We start from the raw sequence: 21,313 nt of genomic DNA, 5'->3' as shown, positions 1-21,313 counted from the left end.
AGCAGAGGAATCTTTCACATAGCAGGCACGGTGTCCTAAAAGCTGGCAGGCAATCTGGGACTTCTAATTCAAGGCAACCTAAAACTTATTTACGGTATGCTACACAAGTTGTGAAATAATAGGCTTTGTATCCCAACTCATTCCCGGTAGGTGACTTCTCCCTAACAATGGAAGAGGCAACTTGTGGTGATAGTGACATATCGAATTGTTCCAAGCATGTATCAGTTACTTGAATTATGGGCAGGGCCACTAAAATTATGCAAATTTGACACCAAGGCGTTTTCAACATGGTTATGGATTTGTTGCGTTTGCCACGTAATCCATCATCTGCTGCATAATCTGCAGATTTGAACAAAAAACATGTTTCTATATCAACGGAATCAAAAATTAATAAAAGCTCAGCAAGGTGCTTTGCTGCGCAGTGGAACACCTTTCTCAAATTTTGGCCTCTCACCTTTCTGTTGCTTGTTGATGAGTTTGTGTGTTGCACAGGTACTAATGAGTTTAAGCCTTTTCCCACAGAATGTTTATATGTGTAAAAATGCCAAAATAATGAAGCATTACTAGCACAATTTGCCACGTTACGCCACGTAATTTGCTTTTTTTTGCCACATAATTTAATCAACCTTACTGCATAATTTGATCCACCCCTGCCGCATATTTCCAGTGGCCCCGATTACCTTGTGATCCCCAAACAGGACTACTATGTTGATATATATAAAAACATTAGCCTTTCTGGTTGGTTTACTTTAGCCGGTTCTCGTTAGCCAGTATATGGCAGCAGATGACAAAGCATGTGTTTGGCTGCCCGCCAGGGCTGTCAGACAGAAGTAAATGGATGCGCAGTAGAGGATTTCCCCACGTGTTTATTTGCATCCAATAACTACGGATACCACCGGGTGTAGATTTTACCGGTTGTGGTAAATACCTACTGTTTCAAGTTTTCTCTATGAAAAAATGAGATAATATGCAAAAGCTGGTGCTTACCACACTGAATTCCACCTGGACTTGCATTTAACATGCTTTTCCTTCCTGTAAATTTTGGTAGATGGAACTTGCTAGAATGTACCTGAGAGAAATGGCTGGAGCGTGTGAAACTCACAGCTAAGAAATGTACAGTAACAGCAGCATGTATCAGAATTTAATGGCAGTCTCGTATCAGATGCATTTGTGTTTTATGCACAGCTGTAGGCAACTGTGTAATGCTTGGCACACGCTTCACCCCCACCATCCCTTTCCATTTCACTCCTTTGTAGTTGTTCGGCACTAACGTTACAACTATCTGCATAGAGGGTGGAGTGTGTGGTGTTCAGCATACTTATTTCTCAATTACAGACTTTCTTCTACAAGAAGCAGGTACCCATGGTGCCAGGGCTGGCTTTAGCATTGATGGTGCCGGGTGCAGCAATCTTTTTGGCGCCCCATCATGTCTTTCTTCACAGATTCCCTCACTACTATCCTCCAACATTGCCCCTTTTATCTCCATAGCCCCTCTCACATGTATTTCATTTTTTGTAGCGCTCCTCATACCAAAGTAGGGTCTCAAAGTACCTTACATCACACATCCATTAGACAGAGACAATGAATCACACGAGTGTAAATCAGCATATAGGAAATATTACGTAAAACAGTGAGGATTACAATGTGTAGGAATATTATCTTCCATACTAGTAGGCAGTATATTTTATTTTAAGAGTTACTCGAACCTTTTCAGGAGAGAGGGAAAAGTCCAAGAGGAGTTTGAGAATGTCCACAAACTCTTGATTAACTGGTGCTAAGTGCCTTTACCTCTGCTAGGCATCTTTTTGTAGATCCCTGACAATCTATGAGCACAAGTTGACGATCCATATGGCTTTGTGAATCGGGTTTTCAGTGTTATAAGACAGTAGTAGCTTTGTTTATTGTGTGCCTGCCATTAAGCTTTTAGCCCCGAATAACACATTTCTGCTTGTTCCAAAAGCTGGTGTCCGTAGTTGCGAATTTAAGCTTAATTTACAGAACTCAAAAGAACAGAAGGAGGAGTTGGCTCTTCCAGGAAGCAAACGTGTTTTGTGAAGACAACTCTGAAGCTGAAAGCTTTTAACTCGGTCATCTTGCCGGCTTCGTAGCCTCCTTTTTAAGATCTGTCTGGTCACTTTAGCTGCTTATTGCCCCGCGAATTAATGAGCGGCATTCTGCTACCACTATGTGCCCACTTCTGATACTGCAGGCATGCAAGCCGGAGACATTGACATGTTAATGCTTATTGATTTTTACCCCGCATTTACCCCTCCCCAGTCTATTTTTTCTGCAAAAACTGTTTTGCTGAAGCATCATATCGCACTAGCCCCAGATTTGTACTAATTCACACACTTCCCGTGATTGTTAATTCATATTCATAACATTCCTTTCTAACCTGTTAATTGTCCAGATCAATTGTCATCCAGTGGCCAAAACACAAATGCCATGTCGTTTTCTTGCATCTACCCGTTATAGAATTGGTTCTGACGACAGTATGTTTTACAGGACCTGCTCATAACACAGGCAATGCCAAAGTCAAGTGTGGCTTTTGACCTAGTGGCTTTGTAAAAGATGAGGGAAAAAGTAAAAAAAAAGCAGAAGTGTCTTTTGTATAGAATGCTTGTAGGGCATAAAGAACTGGATATGACTGTGTGATGATTGGGTGTGCTTTTCAGATGTGTGATAGTCCCTCATCCATTCCAATGGAAACACTGTAGATGGTGGAAGGATACACCAAACAGCATTACTTGAAAAATGTATACTTTTATGGGTGGAGCCAAAACCCACTCCGTATACGTTTTAAAGACTTAGCTGCATTAGGTCAAGCAAACAGAAGTGGTGTGAAGCCAGACCTAAAGCACTGAAATGATTTGAGATAATGGTGCATTTTTCTACTTACAAATGTCAGTTAGGCCCTGTTACACATTGCAGCAACATTGCAGCAGTAACTGACGCATAGACAGAGCTCACCACAGGCTTTCCGTTGACTGTTAAGCAGGATGCGTTGGACCGGAGCCTTGTTGAGAACGGCACCTCCTGCCTTTTCGATGACCGGGATCAGGTGGAAGGCAATCTCGCTCGAACCTCCAACAGGGTACCATCCACCTTCCAGGTAGTGATCGATAAGTATGGCGTGCAAGGTAAAACTGGCATCCTTTGGGAAAACACCTAAATGTGAGAGAAAAACAGGAGTTCCTTGAATTAATCTTCAGAGTCAAAAGGAATCAGCACCGCGTTGCCCTCGAATGTAATGACTCAGTCTACTTCCTCCTCTGCTCTTTCACTAAGGTAAAAGTACTAGTCCACTTGGTACTCTATTTGCACAAGTGATGTGTTTTTATTGTGGGCAAGTATAAAAGTGTGTCCAAAGATCAGTGCTGGAGATCACAAAAGAAATACTCTTGAAAGGAGCTGCAGTGGGGGTGGTGGGCAGTGTCACAGGAAGCCGCTTTAATGACATTCCACCTACAGTCTGCCTGGCACTTAAGTTTCGCCAGTCCTTGGAAATGGTGGACAAGGGCACTTATTTTAGTGGACCAGGACTTAAAAAATGAGATAAATAAACGGGAAGGGTATGGCGGTGAATGAAAGAGGCCTCATGAGGAATCAAGGTTAGGCAACCTTGCTATTCAGCAATCTGGGCATTTGACAGCATCGGCAGTGTCCTCCTGAGAATAGCTTTGCACTCCATTCACTTGAATGTTTTATTCAAATTAAACACTATGCCTGCCAGTACAAATGCTTTGCCCTAAAGAAACTGACAAGGACATATGTGATAACCAAAGTTTACTGCTTTGTTTTTGGTCTAAAAACAGCCCACATTTTTGCTGGCTTATGGGTTAACTCCATTGCTTTACCTATCAGTAGGTATTCAGCAAGTCTCAATGTATAATACCAGTAAAATAAATCAGGAGGATAAAGGATTCACTTCTGAGATGTTTGTATCTAATTTCTGGTCTGACTACCCATAAATATCTTTGTGGATTAATGAGCATTGTGCGTAACCTTCACACCAAAGTTTTGCGGTTTGTTTAATATGGCTAAGTCGGTTAATGCAATTTGTTGTGGAGATCAATTAGTAATTTGCAAATCACAACTTCCAAAACTGGAGAAATAGCTCAGGGGGCTATGTGCCTACTGAATTTAAACTATAATTTGAATCTTGTTTTTCAGAGGTTGCTAATGTGGGTGCCATTGAAAAGGGTGGCAATACACTTATGGAGTTCTGAAAAAACTATTTATAATGTCTGTTTTATGTATGGTTATTATTAATCTAATTGTACACCCTGACCTACATTCCATTCAAGCATACAGAGCTTTGGAAAGCCAAACAGTTTCTATGTTCATCCCTTTGCTCACTTATTAAGTGACACAGAGTTCATCTTAGTTTCCCCTGAAGGTCTGCCGAGTCGGGAGCAACATAAGGGAGTCCAGCTGCACTATCTAACGTCGGACACCTGCCACTAGCCAGGGCATAGCTCTACGAAAATGACTTGCTGATTATCCTTTCAGTGAGGGATTTAGAGTTGCGAACTGTAAGACAGTCATTGTACTAATGGTGTGAAAGGATACATTTACATTCAATGAAGTATATGCAGCTGGATTCTGGTGGTGAGAGAGCCTCTGATAGTCGCTCACCACCATCCTCTAACTTGATGCTCTGGATAAAAATGCACCCACATGCAGACTGAAAACGGATGCCATTGCAGGTGTCTCAGTGATGGGACTCTGCAGGATAATTCGCTGGCCTTGGGCTGGAAACCAACTTCAATGTGAGAATAGAAGCCTGAACCGGAGTCTGTATAGTTGCCATTCTGTGCCAGCACAGCCAGTGACTAAGGGCGGGAATATTCCCACAAACCTAATCCATTGAAAGGTACATCAAAAGGCCTGTTGCCTCGTATTCCAGTGGTGGATGCGTGAGAGGAAACTGCTACCAGTTTAATGGGGAATTAGTAAAAACAATGACTAGTATACAACAAAGGAGTGGTGTTGATTTTGGGAGAGTAGAATACATACCGTAACAACCAAAGATATACGCAAACACAGCTCGCAGTTCCTCGTTATCTGTCAGTTCATTCACCACCTGAGTGACAGTCTTAGACGCCATCTTAAAGTACGGAGACAACTTGTTGACTAGGCCTGTCCAAATGAGGAATTTGGCCAGAGGAAGCGGTATAGCTTTTATAAGAACCATGTGCCATGTGGTTCCCGAGACCGCCTGCAAGGAAACCAAAACGTATGCGTGAAAGACATTTAAAAAAAGGCACAGAACAGACTGAATAGCAACACAACTCCTCCTCCTTTGGTTTACTAGAGATTGACTTGGGAGGGAGTGTCAATTAGCAATTGTAATAACGCTTTTACTCAAAATCCTGAAATGCAAACAAGGAAGAAGATGAAACATCTAAAGCAGTCCTAATGAGAATTATAAGCAGGTCCACTGGAATTTTGCGGCAAGAGATGACTAAATTATGCAGCAAGAAAAGGCAAATTATGCAACGGCATATTTTGTGATGGTATTATTTTAAAATGCTGACTTTTTTCCACATATTAACGTTGTCTATGGAAACGTTTCACCTCATTTGTACCAGTTTAACATCCAGATACAGTAATAATGGCACGCAATCCTGACTTTACCCCGGTGCTACCCCCCTCCCCTCCCCACCTTCAAACTCCTTTCAGGGCTGGATCGATGATGACTGCAGGACGATGCGTGATCTCTTCACATAGAGCTCCGTAAAACGTTTTGAGTAGTGCAAAACTGATTATAATCTTACAAAAACAGCTAGGCTACAATATTTTCAGCTGTAACATTGTGCGCCACATCCCTCAGTCTATCCTGAGGTCGGACGACCCTACCTACACTCTGTTTGAGAAACCAGTAAGAGCTTACGATGGCTCGTAAGGGCTCAGTTCTAATATATATACTGCACATTTTAGCACTCTACACCCCCTTGCACTCACTTGTATCAGACTACATGGCAATTCGATACCATGGATGGTATATCGTCCAAACAATGGGAAAGATGTGGCAAGATGTACCCAAGACATCGCAGTATCTCCCTCAGGTAAACATCATATACGCTCATGTTCCAGTGGTACTACACTCCGGCTTGCCTCTCCACTGTCTACCCTGACACGTCCTGTCTGCTGGCAATGCAAGCTTGACAAAGGAGATTTTTGTCATGTCTGGTGGTCCTGCAGTCTCATCGCCACCTTTTGGAAAGAGGTTTTGAGTCATATCAGAGCCACTGTGGGGTATCCCCTTCACACTTTCTACATCAGTGTCATCCTTGGGATTCGACCGCTAACCTTGAAAGCGATGACCCCTGTTAAATGGACACTTATTAGTTACATGCTCCAAGCCGCCAGGCAACTTGTGACCCTGGCGTGGAATAAGTCGGCTAACCCTTCTGCAGCTAAAGTGTTTGCTCACCTGTGGCATGTAATGGCGATGGAACAACTCTCACACAACCTCAATTGAACAGAAGCTGTGTGGCGACCCCTGATATATTACCATACCTGCATAGTATTTATTTGTTTCAATCCGCAAAGGCTCAGGTTGCTTCAGCTCTTTGACTGAGCTACTCCCGCTGGGGGTTTGCTTCCTCACTAGGTATATCATCTCCCTACTGTAGAGAACACCTATGGTACACATTACTGGATCACTGACTCAGCAACACCCCCGCACAGTACTACCATTGACCTGTAGCTCCTTCCTCATGCTCTGGTTGTATCCCTTGGTTTTTAGACATTATTATTGTGTTACTCCATATGGCGACCTGTAGTACTGTGAAAGGTCCTGTACAATGATGTGCAGTGCTTAATGATGCTTTTGATGAACCCTACCTCCTACAACTGACATGGCTAATCTGTAATACTTGATCTCCACCTACATTGCAATGTCTGTAAAGATTCAGTTGCATTATGCCTTTTTGGTTTGGAAAATTTAAATAAAAAGTTTTTGAGCAAATTCAGTAATCAAATAAAAGATGGCCAGCCAACCTTTGCATAGGGCCTTCCTCTGTCGGCAATGTGTTGCAGTGATTTTAGTAACTTCTAATCCATTTGAGGTAGACAACAAACAGTTTTTGGTTAAAATTTGAGGACTATGTGGTAGATGATAGATTACATGGCAAATGTAGCAAATCCATAACTACGCAGAAATCTCAGAGGCTTCCTTTTACAAAGAGAGTTTATAACAGTGCCTGTTGCTTATCCAGTGCTGTAAGTATATTCGTGTCTTTTCCCTGCATTAAAGTATGTAACACAGACTTGCAACAAGGCCAGCCCTCAGGTGCGGCTCCTCCGTAATAGCGGAGGAGTGTTGCGCCTCTTCTCAGTCAGACAATGACAAATAATTGTATTTGTCACTGTCTGACTGAGCCATGGGAGTCTATTGCTGGGTAAGGAGGAGGAGTAGTGGGCACTTGTAAGTGTGCATGTCAGTTTGGTCGGCTGTCTTAGGCTGGCCAAACTGACATGCGCAGTTACATTTCCCGATCCCAGCTGTGTTACACAGCTGGGTTGGGGAAATGGCACAGGCTCCCTGTGTCTGAGTGAGCATCAAACCAGCCCGCTCAGGCAAATCCCAGTGCTGCTCTCATGCTTGCTTTCGCATGAGAGCAGCGTATGATTTGGGAGCCTGTGCTTTGTGCCCCAGTGCCGGGGAGAGAGGAGCATCACGGAGGCAACCGGCAGAAGGAGCATCAGGCAGGTACATTTTTTTTGTATTATTTTTAAACAAACCCCACCCCCCTCATCGACAGTCCTCCCCACCCCCTCGTCCCTCGACCCGCCACCCTTGATTTATGGAGGCCAGCCCTGGCAGTCCTTTATCCTGCACCTGAAGCACTAATCGGGACAGTGCAAAGGCAATATGCGCATGAGACACACAACCAGAAGTGTTCATCATTGTTCACAGCTGCAAAAGAAGGGACAGAGGCCTGCAAGGATGAGAAGATCTAAGTCTCAGCACTCAGTTTCACAGTGAACTGCCAAAAAGTAAGTTTGTTTAAGGTATATGGGAGCTCATGCAGCAGTCTAAAGGATAGCATTAGGCTGTCCTCAGTATGGCATTGCCTGCACACATACAGTTAAGGCATTCTGATATAAAGCTGCAGCTCCGCATGTTGGTACTGCCTGTCAAATATTTGAGCATCCCATTGCGAGTCACAAGGAGGAGGAGGAAAATGCGTCCTTTTGTCACTTCTAAGGGGTCACAATTTGTTTATTGTGACGCAGAACGACAAATATAAACAATGCACTTTTTTTTACATTGTAAATATCACCTTTCGTTTGAGAAGGCTGTTACCTTGCACAGTGGTGCCTTTTCACATGCCTAATAAGCTTATAAATATGGCACGTGTTGTCTTAAAGGGAGAGAGCTTTATTCAGGTAATCCGCCCTTTCCTTAGCCATACTGGCCTTTCAGAGCAACGTGTCACCCTCAGAAATCTCCAGTGTGCCTATAGTCCAGTGAAGCTGCGAGATTTTGCTTTGTCGCCAAAAGGGTTGTTTGTTACCTTCACAAGGCCCATGTATTTGTCGATGGCCTTTGACTCCGCTGGAAAGCTTTTTTTCAAACCTTCTATGTACTCTTTGGCCCCGCTGTATAAGGGGTACTTCTTGCCAGTACTGGGGTCTCCCAAAATCACTGTGTCAAAGGGACTATCCATTTTTTCCCACTGTAGCTGCCCATCGGTGAGCTGGTCGGTTAAGAACCGTAGAGGGCCGTTCTCATACATCCTTCCAATGTAATGGATTCCTGAAAAAAGCAACAGAAAAATTTAATTCATGGCCTAATACAACCTGCCATGCCTGAGTTACGGTATTTCTCAACTATTTGTGTGTTCATTTACCCAAATTTACAGTAACCTCTTGTTATAAGTAATATTCCTAATTTCATTTTTTCTGCGAAGAAAGTAAAGGGCTAATTTAGACTTTGGTGGATAGGGTGCTCCGTTACAAAGGGGGAGGGATACCTTCTCCGCCAAACTGAAGGTCTGCAGACCTGTTTACAGTCAGACAGACAATAAGTATTTCAGCGAAGCGGCTGCTCTGGCTCTTTCTGATGGATACAACTACCTGTGGATTCCTCACCTAATGAATACTCCCATGGCGCCAGCATTCGACGGAAATCTTCTTCCTAGTCTCTGCACGTCGACGAGGACGTCATTCCAGCCACGCGACGCCGTCTGACGTCATACAGGCAATAAGAGGTCCTCGACGACGTGCCGACGTCAGTTCCCTTTTTTCCGTGCATTCGAAACGGTTATCTTCGAGGGAGCAACTGTTACTTTTGTGGTTACAGTGTATTTTTGCTGCGTAGTCCTTCGCTACAGTAAGAATGTCGCAGAGAAAGTCGGGTTTTAAGCCTTGTCGTGAGTGTGGGGGCAAGATGTCAGTTACGGACCCTCACTCCGACTGCCTTTGGTGTTTGAGCTCCGACCACGACGTCGCGACTTGCGATTCATGCCAGCACATGAATCCAAAGGCCCTCAAGGAACGTGAGGCGAAGTTGTTTATGGCGAAGTCGAAAAAAGAAAAACATCACAAGAAGTCTTCTTCACCAAGGCATCGGCGTCATCGAGACTCCCGGCGCCGTAAAGAATCACAGCGCCATTCAAGCAAGGAGACTCGTTCTAGGTCTTCGGATCGGCGCCGGAGGGCTTGGGAGGTCAGTCCCACGGCCACGCTGCATCCATCGACGCCGTTGCCCTCTCCGGCGTCGCCGACTTCACCTGGACAGGCGTCGGTGATTGAAGTGGTGCAGCCTCAAGTGTTGTCTCCGGCGTCTCAGACGTCGAGGCCGGCGTCGGGGTCGCCTTCGAGACAGGCACCCCAGTATCCGGCTTTCCCCACCCCTGGAGCCGATAGTACCGCATTCCTAAATGCGATGTATACCATCTTCCAACAGATGGCTCCAGGGGCTGCTCCAGCTGGCCCTTTGGCCTTTTCTTTGGGTGATCCTGCGCCTCTACGGCCGGCACCCTTTATGCCCTTTCTCCCTTTTGGGAACGTGGGCTCGGCGACGGTGTCGGCGCCGGTGGCTGCTCCGGTGGCTTCAGAGGGATTGGCCCCGGAGATTTCCATCCCGTCGACGTCGGGATTTCGTCCTGTGACTCCGTTGGGTCCATCCGCTCCGAGTGCTCTTTCATCGGCGCCGAAGTTACCTGTGGCGCCGGACGTGGCGTCGGTGGCTTCTGAAGATCGGTGCCGATCTTCGAATTCGGCGGAGGCATTGTCGACTCCGCGTATCGAGCATAGGCTTCATTCGAGGAGACGTGCTCTCCGTTTATTAGAGGAGCAGGAGTACCAAAGAGTCCTGGAAGAAGGAGAACTAGAGGACTCGGGTAATGGACTGCATGGTCTAGAGACGGCCAGTGGGCTGGACACTTCCCCTGAGTGGGATCTTTCGTCTCCAGGGGAATACACGGAGGAGGCTGCTTCCTTTCACGCAGTGGTACGGAAGGCGGCTAGTTTTCTGGACCTGCCTTTGCCGGTGGTAGAGGCAAAACAGAACATTTTGACAGAGGTGCTACATCCGGCCTCAGCTGCGGCGGAACGACTCTTGCCGTTTAATGACGCTTTGCTGGATCCGGTGCTAGAGGTGTGGAAGAGACCAGTATCTTCCCCAGCGGTTCACAGAGCCGTAGCCAGGAGGTATCGAGCTGCACCAACTGACCCTGGCTTTCTTTCTAGGCACCCTACACCGGAGAGCTTGGTGGTGCAGGCCTCCTGTTCATCCAAATCAGCGCCTGGTTCGTTCCCGACGGTGCCTGGAGGCAGGGACTCGAAGAAACTGGATGCGCAGTCCAAGAAGATTTTTTCGTCCTGCAGTCTGGCGTTGAGGGCCACCAATGCAACTTGTATCCTGGGGAGATATATTCATGCTCTTATGGATGACATTTCCTCATCATTTACGGAGCTTCCCCAGGGTCTTTTGGATGTTCTTTCAGATGCCCAGGCTGCCGCGACCCAGATTATTCAGACTGGGCTAGACACAACCGACTCGGTGGCCAGAGCGATGGGCACAACTGTGGTGGCAAGGAGGCAGGCCTGGCTCCGTAACTCGGGGTTTTCTGCGGATGTGCAGTCAACCTTATTAGATCTCCCTTTTGATGGGGACAAGCTGTTTGGGGCCAAGGCAGATTCGGCCTTGGAACGTTTTAAGGAGAGCAGGGCCACAGCTAAATCATTAGGGCTCCAAGCTCCTTCTTCCTCTGCCTCTTCCAGATTTTTCAGGAGGTTTCGTGGATTTGGGCGTGGCTCTTCCTCCTCTTCCTTTCGGGGGAGATACCAGCAACCTGCTTCTTCCCATCCCTATAGATCTTTTAGAGGGAGAGGTAGGGCCCGCACCAGAGGAGCCTCTCAGCAGCACTCTGCCTCTTCCTAATCCTCTGGAGGGGTGCAGCAGGGGAAGCAGCCTTAGGCTTCCACCATTTCCCACTCACTCCTCTCCTGTAGGGGGAAGATTACAGCATTTTCTCCGCAAATGGAAGACTGTTACAACGGACACTTGGGTTCTCAGTATTGTGGGAAAAGGCTACACCCTTCCCTTTCGGGAGTTCCCGCCCCTCATCCCGCCCCGCCCATCTTATTGTTCAGAAGAACACCTCCTGTTGCTAGAACAGGAGGTTCAAGTCCTCCTTTCAAAGGGCGCGGTGGAGTTGGTCCCAGAGCAGGAAAGGGGTCGAGGTTGTTACTCAAGGTATTTCCTGATTCCCAAGAAGGATGGTCGGTTGAGACCGATCCTGGATCTGAGGATCTTGAATTGGTTCCTCAATCAGGAAAAGTTCAAGATGCTGACCCTAGCACAGGTGCTTTTGGCGTTGAACAAAGAAGATTGGATGGTGTCTGTCGACTTGCAGGATGCTTACTTTCACATCCCGATACTCAAGTCGCACAGGAAGTATCTCCGGTTTGTGGTAGGGTCGCAACACTATCAGTTTGCGGTCCTCCCGTTTGGTCTTACTTCAGCTCCTCGAGTCTTCACGAAGGTGATGTCAGTGGTTGCGGCAGAGCTCAGAAGGAAGGGGATAGCAGTATTCCCTTACTTGGACAACTGGTTGATCAAAGCCAAGTCTCCGGAGCTTGTGTCGCATCATCTGCAGTCAACAACCCAGCTGTTGTTCGACCTGGGTTTTTCGGTGAACGAGCCCAAATCTCACCTGGAGCCCTCTCAGCGCCTCCTGTTCATAGGGGCAGTACTGGATACGACATTGGGTCGAGCCTTTCCTCCGCCTCAGCGGATCCAAGATATTCAGGAATTGGTTCCAATGTTTCGAAATGGAGCGGTAGTTCCAGTCCTCAAGGTCCTTCGTCTGCTCGGTCTGTTTGCCTCCTGCATTCTGTTGGTCACGCATGCTCGCTGGCACATGAGGGCTCTTCAGTGGTGCCTCCGAAGGCAGTGGTCTCAACACAAAGGGGATCTAGAAGGTGCTGTCAAGATCTCCAGAGATGCTGCTGTGGAATTGAGGTGGTGGATTGCGGGCAACAATATTTCACAAGGAAAGCCGTTCGCGCAGTCGCCACCAGTGGCCACGGTCATAACGGATGCTTCCACTCTAGGGTGGGGAGCTCATCTGGGGGATCTGGAGATCAAAGGCCTTTGGTCTCCAGAGGAACAGATGTTTCATATCAATCTGTTAGAGTTACGGGCTGTACGTCTGGCTCTCAAGGCCTTCCTCCCTTCCCTTCGTGGTCAGTCGGTACAGGTCCGAACGGACAATACTACCACGATGTGGTATATAAACAAACAGGGAGGAGTAGGGTCGTACCTTCTCTGCAGAGAAGCTCTTCGACTATGGTCCTGGGCAGAGGACCATCAGATTTGTTTGGTAGCAAATCATCTGGCCGGGGTCTTGAATGTACGTGCGGACAGTCTCAGTCGCCAATTCTCGGCAGACCACGAGTGGCGTCTCCATCCAGATCAAGTCTGTTTAATCTTCCAAAGTTGGGGGTTTCCTCGGGTAGATCTGTTTGCCACTCTGGAGAACGCGCATTGTCCGTTATTCTGCAGCCTCCAGTATCCGATGCAGGGAGCGTTGGGGGACGCGTTTCAAATAACCTGGTGCGGCCAGTTGTTTTACGCGTTTCCTCCCATACCCTTGATTCCTCGAGTATTGAGGAAGATTCGCCAAGACCGGGCCCAGGTCATCTTTATAGCTCCGGATTGGCCAAGGAGGGTGTGGTACTCCGACCTTCTCCAACTCTCAATGTGCCCTCCGCTCCGTCTCCCTCTCAGGGCAGACCTCCTCTCGCAGTCGCAGGGGCAGGTTTTACACCCCAACCTCCAGAGTCTGCACCTACATGCCTGGAGATTGAACGGGGCAACCTGAGTTCCTTTTCTCTCACGCCTGATGTAGTGGATGTTATATTAGCGGCCAGGCGACACTCCACTAAATCTATCTACGCTAATAGGTGGTCTAAATTTGTGACGTGGTGTGGAGAGAGGCAGATTAATCCTTTGCAAGCTCATTTATCGGACGTTTTGTCTTTTGCTCTGTTTCTAGCGCAGAAAGGCTGTGCAGTGGCTACCATTAAGGGTTATTTATCGGCCTTGTCAGCCTTCATATGTCTTCCAGACCAACCATCGTTATTTAAATCCCCTATTGTTATCAGGTTCTTGAAAGGTCTTCTAAATAAATATCCTCCAAAACCATTCGTTATGCCGCAATGGGATTTGTCCCTGGTCCTGTCTTTCCTTATGGGGGCCCCTTTTGAACCTATGCATTCTTGCCCCTTAAGGTATCTGGTTATGAAAACAGTCTTCCTGGTAGCTATAACATCTGCAAGGAGAGTAAGTGAGTTGCAGGCCTTGTCGGTAAAGCCCCCTTATACAACTTTTTATGGGGATAAGGTGGTGTTGAGGACCAAGGCTGCTTTCCTCCCGAAGGTTGTTTCACCTTTCCATTTGGCTCAGACAATTACTTTGTCCACGTTCTATCCTCCGCCTCATCCTTCCAAAGAGGAAGAAAGACTGCACCGGCTGGACCCAAAGAGGGCGTTGAGTTTTTTTATTGATAGAACAAAGGATTTCAGGCTGGAGGATCAGCTGTTCATTGGATACGTGGGCAAGAGGAGAGGAAAGGCAGTCCACAAGAGAACACTATCCAGGTGGGTTGTTCTTTGCATTAAAATCTGTTACTCTTTGACAAAGAAGGATCCTCCTGAGGGCATTAGAGCTCATTCCACCAGAGCTAAGTCGGCCACTTCGGCCTTGGCCAGAGGTGTTCCTGTGGTCGACATCTGCAAGGCCGCAACTTGGTCGTCCCTTCACACTTTTGCGAAACATTACTGTTTGGATTCTGAGGTTAGAAGGGATGGCCATTTTGCACGGTCAGTGCTGCAGGATTTCTTGGTTTGGCCATTTAGGCACCCGCCACCGGGCGTGGTACTGCTTTGGGACTCTATTCATTAGGTGAGGAATCCACAGGTAGTTGTATCCATCAGAAGAACGAGTTACTTACCTTCGGTAACGACTTTTCTGGTGGATACATTAGCTACCTGTGGATTCCTCACGGTCCCACCCGCCTCCCCGTTGCCTTTCTGGTCTTACCAAGTAATCCTTGAGTGCGCCCCTCTTGGTCTTCAAGGTTGAAATAGATGTTGTATATATGGATATTTGTGTATATTTATCTGTGTATATATATATATATATATGTATATATCTTTGTGTATATACATGATTTGCATATATTTGTTGGTTTAAAAAAAAAAAAAAAAAAAAAGAGAGAGTTATATTAAATTTACAGCTATTCATTGCAATGTTGTGTGTTTTACAATGTTATGGGATGTTACCTTGCTCTTTCATTGCATTGGATTGTTGTTCTCATGCACGTAAAAAATGTTGGTACTGACGTCGGCACGTCGTCGAGGACCTTTTATTGCCTGTATGACGTCAGACGGTGTCGCGTGGCTGGAATGACGTCCTCGTCGACGTGCAGAGACTAGGAAGAATATTTCCGTCGAATGCTGGCGCCATGGGAGTATTCATTAGGTGAGGAATCCACAGGTAGCTAATGTATCCACCAGAAAAGTCGTTACCGAAGGTAAGTAACTCGTTCTTCACTGACATACTCCTCCGACAGCTCGACGGAGTATGGGCTGTCAGAGATTCCCATAACACGGTCCGCCCGAATTTGAGTTGACGTTGTTATATGTTTATTATTTTTTATGCTGCGACAGTGAAAAAAATAATAATGGGCTTCCACAATAAAGGGGATAACTCCCAGGGTGTTAGGGCCATTAGTTTTACTTTTTCTAAAAATAAAAGTTAGCTTTGGGGGTTGCTTTTTGGAAAAGAAAACATTGTAAAAGTTTGACAGAAGGAGCAGTCCGTCAAACTTTTATTACCATTGACAGGAACGGCAGCAGTGAGGGCGGATCCTGCCAATGTTTAGAGATGGTGGACAACTCTAGATGTGGTGGGCAGAGGACCCTTTGTATGGCGAGAGTAAAGTACTCCACCCAAATCTAAATCACCCCTTAAGTGACAACTTGTATGTTTTCAAGTTTTTGCATGTATCTTTCAAAGTACAACAACAAAATACTAACATGCATATCATTGTTGTGATAGTGGTTATAAAACGCTTAAAGGCTTTTGGTAGCTTCAAAAGGTCTTAAGGGAAAAGAGGTCTACATGTTCAAATGAGCCTAACAGGCAGTTATGGCATTTGTAATCCTTTGCCCCTCAGTCAATTAGTGTGCCAATGCTTGTGTCATCATAAGAGAGTTCTTGTGCTAGTATTCTGATAGTCATTATGTCAGCACTCCTCCTCCTCCTCCTCATCAGTCAGTCTTTATGTGCCAGTGAACTTACTCCATGACTCAGTGAGGAGATAACCATAATCCCAGTCATTGGGCCAGACATGTTGCCATGAAAATAATAATTATCAAATAGGCCCTTTGCCTGGTGCCTAGGGCCGTCCATCCGTCTGATCTGATCTGCCTTCAGTCCCTGTTCCACCTCGAGCTGCCTTCTTGTCCATGCCTCTCTGTGAAGCTGAGCCTCCTTGTACTCCCTCCTACTCACAGAATTCAAATTGGAGACGGCTCCTTCTTCTGTCTTGGAGCAAAGTACTGGAACTCTCTGCCCCTAGAGGCTGCACTTCAAATTTCCGATGAATTAGTCATTACTTATGCCAACACTGAACAGGTATTTTCCAGTGATATTTTCATCACCTAATCAGTTTTTGTTAGACTTTTCATCCTTGGCGTGGTCTCCCTTAACTTTTTGCCTCTGTTCCCCAGGTTATTGATGTGTGCTGGACTCTGATTTTGCTGTTTTTATTACTCTGGGCACTTTACCACTGCTAACCAGTGCTAAAGTGCAAGTGCTCCTTTTTAAAATGTGTATGTACTTGGTTCTCCATGATTGGCATATTTGTTTTACTGTTAAGTCCCTAGTAAAGTGCACCAGAGGTGCCTAGGGCCTGTAAATCAAATGTTACTAGTGGGCCTGCAGCACTGGTTGTGCCACCCACACAAGTAACCCTGTAATCATGTCTCAGACCTGCCACTGCAGTGTCTGTGTGTGTATTTTTACACTGTAAATTCGACTTGGCAAGTGTACCCACTTGCCAGGCCTAAACCTTCCCTTTTCTTACATGTAAGGCACCCCTAAGGTAGGCCCTAGGTAGCCCCAAGGGCAGGGTGCAGTGTATGGATAAGGTAGGACATATAGTAATGTGGTTTATAAGTCCTGACAGTGAAATACTGCCAATTTCGTTTTTCACTGTTGCAAGGCCTGTCTCTCTCATAGGATAATATCAGGCCTACCTTTAAATATGATTAAAGTGTAGATTCCCCTAGAGAGTAGATGGACATGTGGAGTTTGGGGTCCCTGAACTCACAATTTAAAAATACATCTTTTAGTAAAGTTGGTTTTGAGATTGTGTGTTTGAAAATGACACTTTTAGAAAGTGAGCATTTTCTTGCTTAAACCATTCTGTGACTCTGCCTTGTTTGTGGATTCCCTGTCTGGGTCAGTTTGACAGTTGGATTGTTTTTCACCTCACACTAGACAGTGACACAAAGGGAGCTGGGGTGTAGCCTGCATTTCCTAATTAGCCATCTCTGCTAGGAGGGAGGGGTTGAGTGGTCACTCTCATCTGAAAGGACTGTGCCTGCCTCTGACAATGCAGACTCCAACCCCCTGGTGTGTGTCTGAGGCCTTGCCTGGGCAAGGCAGGATTTCACAAGTAGGTGTGAGTCCCCTTTGAAGAAAGGTGACTTCAAAGACTAAAATGGGTATAAGAAGGGCACCCAAATCTACAGACTTTAGAAACACTTCTGGAACCAAGAGGAACCTCTGCCTGGGGAGGAGCTGAATAGCTGAGGAAGAAGAGCTGCCCTGCCTGTGACTGTGCTTTGTGGAGCTATCCTGCAGTTGCTGCTTCTGCCAGAATAAGAGGGCAAAGACTGGACTTTGTGTGCCTTCCATCTTGAGAAGAAATCTCCAAGGGCTTGATCTAGAGCTTGCCTCCTGTTGTTTGAAGTCTCAGGGACAGCAAAGACTTCTCTCTGCCAGCACCTGGGGTCTCTGGAGAGACTCATACTCTGCCCTGTGGTGCCCATCCAGTTCCTGGGACCCTGAAAGGAGAAGCTGGCAGCCTAAAGACAAGAAAATCGATGCACAGAGCTCTGTGCGGGGAAAAGATTGACTCAAATCCGATCTGCGACTGAAAAAACGACGCGCCGCTGGCTCCGCAGCTGAGAAACGACGCTCGCAGGAAACGCGACTGAAAAATCAACGCACGGAGCAGGAGAAACGACGCGCAGCATCGGTGACGGAGGCTGGGAGATCACAACCTGTGCTGTGGGATTTTCGGATCATCGTGCGGCTGGATTTTTGACTCAAGTACCGCCGTGCGGAGTTATTTTTGACGCACACCTGCCCTTGCGGGGTTATTTTTGACGCACACCAGGTACATTTTCACTCTAGCAGCGCTAGTGTTTTTTTAAAACTACTTAAAGACTCTTTTTGATTTTAATTGATAACTTGACTTGTGTATGGTGGATTTTTGTCGTTTAGGTCTTGTTTTGTTTAGATAAATATTTCCTATTTTTCTAAACCTGTGTTGTGTCATTTTGTAGTGTTTTCATTAAGTTACTGTGTGTGTTGGTACAAATACTTTACACCTAGCACTCTGAAGTTAAGCCTACTGCTCTGCCAAGCTACCAAGGGGGTAAGCAGGGGTTAGCTGAGGGTGATTCTCTTTTACCCTGACTAGAGTGAGGGTCCTTGCTTGAACAGGGGGTAACCTGACTGTCAACCAAAGACCCAATTTCTAACATTGGTGATCAGCGGTTGAGATTTGGACTTGTATTTGTACTTGACATACAGTAATTAAGTGTACACTACTGTTTGAGTTCAGACCACTACGTGACCACATACTACTAGTCTTGTGATTTTAGTTTTTTTTCTATTTGGACTGTTTTTGCTCTGCATTCAGTTTCTTTTTTCGCTGATCCTGTGATTGACTTTTCTGGAACTTTATTTGAGAACTTGCTTTTCTGTTTTTGGAACTTTGCACTTTTTTTAACCTCTCATCATGTCTCAGTCTGGAGATGCCCTAGTTGGAGCTGCTTTTGATTTGGAGGAATTGGAGAGCTACACAGTGGCTCAGTTGAAGCAGTTTTGTAGTAATGTTGGCTGTCCCATTAAGAGCTCATACAGGAAGGATGAGCTGCAAAAGGCGCTGAGGGCCTGGGTGACAGCCAAAGCACCTGAGGGGCACACAGATGAGGAGCCGGAGGGGGAGGAGGAGTTGCAAGTCACTCACACTGATGTAGTGGGTGGGCCTGTTATGTCTCAGGAGAGAGTCTCCAAGGCAGGTAGCAGTGTGTCCTCCAAGGGTCTGACACCTGAAGAGTTACAGGACAGACAGGCAGAGAGGGAGTACCAATTGGAGCTGAAAAAGCTCAGTCTAGAGATGGAACAGAGAAGGCTGGTCATTGAGGAAAGGAAGTTAGCAATGACTCATGAGCTCAGTTTAAAAGAGATAGATCAGAGGAGTCAGTCAAGTAGGGATGGTGGCAGCAATCCTACAGTGCAGCCTGAGAGAAGGGTACACATCCCAAAAGACCTTGTGAGGGATTATAAGAGGGAGGATGATATCTACTTGTGGTTCAAGGGTTACGAGTCAGCTCTCCACATGAACCTGGTCCCTGAAGCTCATTGGGGGGCCGCCCTGTGGAAGCATTTTGAGGCAGAGGGGAGGGACACACTGACAGCCTTAGGGGATGCTCAGGGTCTCACCTACCCTGTCATGAAGGAGGCCTTACTCACCAGGTATGGTCTCATCCCTGAGCAGTACAAGGAGAAGTTTAGATCCTACAAGAGAAAGGAATCCCAAACATGGTTGGATTGTGTTGATTCTTTTTGCAGGTCACTGGATGGTTGGGTGAAGGGCAGTAAGGTAAACACATATGAGGGGCTTTACAATTTAATTGCTTGGGAGCACTTGTACAGTTTATGTTTTCCAGAGCTGCGCCAGCACCTCTTTGACAGCAAGCTGACTGACCCCAGGAAGCTTGCACAGGAAGCGGACCGCTGGGAGAGCACCAGGGTCCAAAAGAGGTATGGGGGAGACCACGCCAAGGGTGGGCAGGGTCCCTCTCAGAAGAAAGGGGGGGTAAGGGCAAACAGGGGGAGTTCTCTAAAGGCCCCCAAACTGATTCCCAGGGTAAGGATTCCCAACCCCCCCAGTGAAAAGAAGCCATGGTTCTCCAGAGGGAAGCCAGTGGCAAGTGGCCCCCCACGTAAGTGTTATGCATGTGACCAGGTGGGTCATGTGAGGGGGGACCCCAAATGCCCCAAAAGTACACCGGCACCCACTGGTGCACCGTCCCAGGGTTTGGCCAGTGTAGCGCTTGGGGAGGAGTTGGTTTCAGGAGGGTGGGAACCAGCAGAAATGACCCTTGTCTCACTAGGGGACAGTGAGATGGTCCAGAGAAACCTAGTGCCTGATAACACTAAGAAGTACAGGCAATGGGTGACCATCAATGGACAGAGGGTGGAGGCTCTGAGAGACACAGGAGCCAGTGTGACTACAGTGAGGAGTCACCTGGTGTCTGAAGAGCAGATTGATCCTCAACCAACTTGGTACTTCACCAAGTAGTTGCGGTAGACAACTCTGAGCGCCTCTGCAGAGTGGCGCAGGTTCCCTTTGAATGGGGGAGGGGGGGTCTCAGGTTCCTGGAAAGTAGCTGTGAGTCCAACCATGCCTGTTGATTGTTTGCTAGGTAACGACCTGGAGGATTCCCCTTGGAAGGAGGTGGAACACAGGTCTCACTTGGAGATGTTGGGTCTGCCTGGGTGGGTATGTGTATCCACCCGGTCTATGGCAGCCAATCAGGGTAGTCAAGAGCCCCTGGAGCCTGAAACAGTGGCCCAGGGGACCGCCAAGAAGAGGAAGGGCAGGGGGCGCGGGAAACCGGCCCCAGAGGTTCCCACGGTCCGGGAGGAGGCAGAGCCTGAGGGTGACGCCATCGGAACCTACAGGGGAGCAGGTGGCTGAACTGGGGGAGGTCCCTGAGCTGTCACAGTGGCAGCAGGAAGGGGGACCCACCAGGGAAGCATTCTGCACAGCGCAGCAGGAGTGCCCTACTCTTGAGGGGCTTCGGCAGCAGGCTGCAGCCCAGGCGGCTGGCGAGGCTCCAGGTACTCACCTGATATATTGGGAGGATGGCCTCCTGTATAGTGAGCCTAAGGTTCCTGAGCCTGGGTCAGCTCGTATGCTAGTGGTACCCCAGTGCTTCAGGGCCTTCCTACTGCTCTGGACCGAGGGGGTAAGCAGGGGTTAGCTGAGGGTGATTCTCTTTTACCCTGACTAGAGTGAGGGCCCTTGCCTGAACAGGGGGTAACCTGACTGTCAACCAAAGACCCCATTTCTAACAGTTTTATTGTGTCAGTAATTACACAATCACTAGAAGGTTACAGTGCCAGTTATGCAACATCATTTTCTAAACGTGTTTTCATTGATTTCACATATATCATAACCATCTCTTGCAAAACAATTCATAAGCAAAGCAAATCAACCACTAAAACAACCTGTGTCAGAGGGCTATGCCCAGGAAGCTTTAAGTGCATGCATACATTGTGATCTGAAAAACGAATGCATAATATTAATCCTGGTCAGTTGTAACCCAATCCTATGAGTATGGAGTTGGAATCAGAAGCTAAATCGTAGGTCAAAACAAGGAGTGGGGGGAGAGGGGGGATGGCAGACCTGCATAAGGGTCATGGTATCTCAGCACCAGCCAGCCACGGGGGATCAAAGAAAGAGGCTTATTGTATTGA

At 47.0% G+C, this 21,313-nt stretch overlaps 1 protein-coding gene across 1 annotated transcript in view; it reads right to left on the bottom strand.

The window, feature by feature from the left end:
- Positions 1 to 21,313, bottom strand: part of LOC138265982 (all-trans-retinol 13,14-reductase-like) — a 49,157-nt gene that overhangs the window by 10,484 nt on the left and 17,360 nt on the right. The window contains exons 3-5 of the mRNA XM_069214228.1: positions 8,529 to 8,770; positions 5,020 to 5,221; positions 2,971 to 3,168 (exon numbers count right to left, since the gene is read on the bottom strand). Of these exons, the coding sequence (XP_069070329.1) occupies positions 2,971 to 3,168; positions 5,020 to 5,221; positions 8,529 to 8,770 (642 nt within the window). The remainder of the gene's footprint in view (positions 1 to 2,970; positions 3,169 to 5,019; positions 5,222 to 8,528; positions 8,771 to 21,313) is intronic.

Source organism: Pleurodeles waltl, chromosome 11, assembly GCF_031143425.1.
Source record: "Pleurodeles waltl isolate 20211129_DDA chromosome 11, aPleWal1.hap1.20221129, whole genome shotgun sequence".
Taxonomy (NCBI): Eukaryota; Metazoa; Chordata; class Amphibia; order Caudata; family Salamandridae; genus Pleurodeles; species Pleurodeles waltl.
Note: the sequence above shows the minus strand (reverse complement) of the source record. Positions and strands in the feature narration are given on the sequence as shown.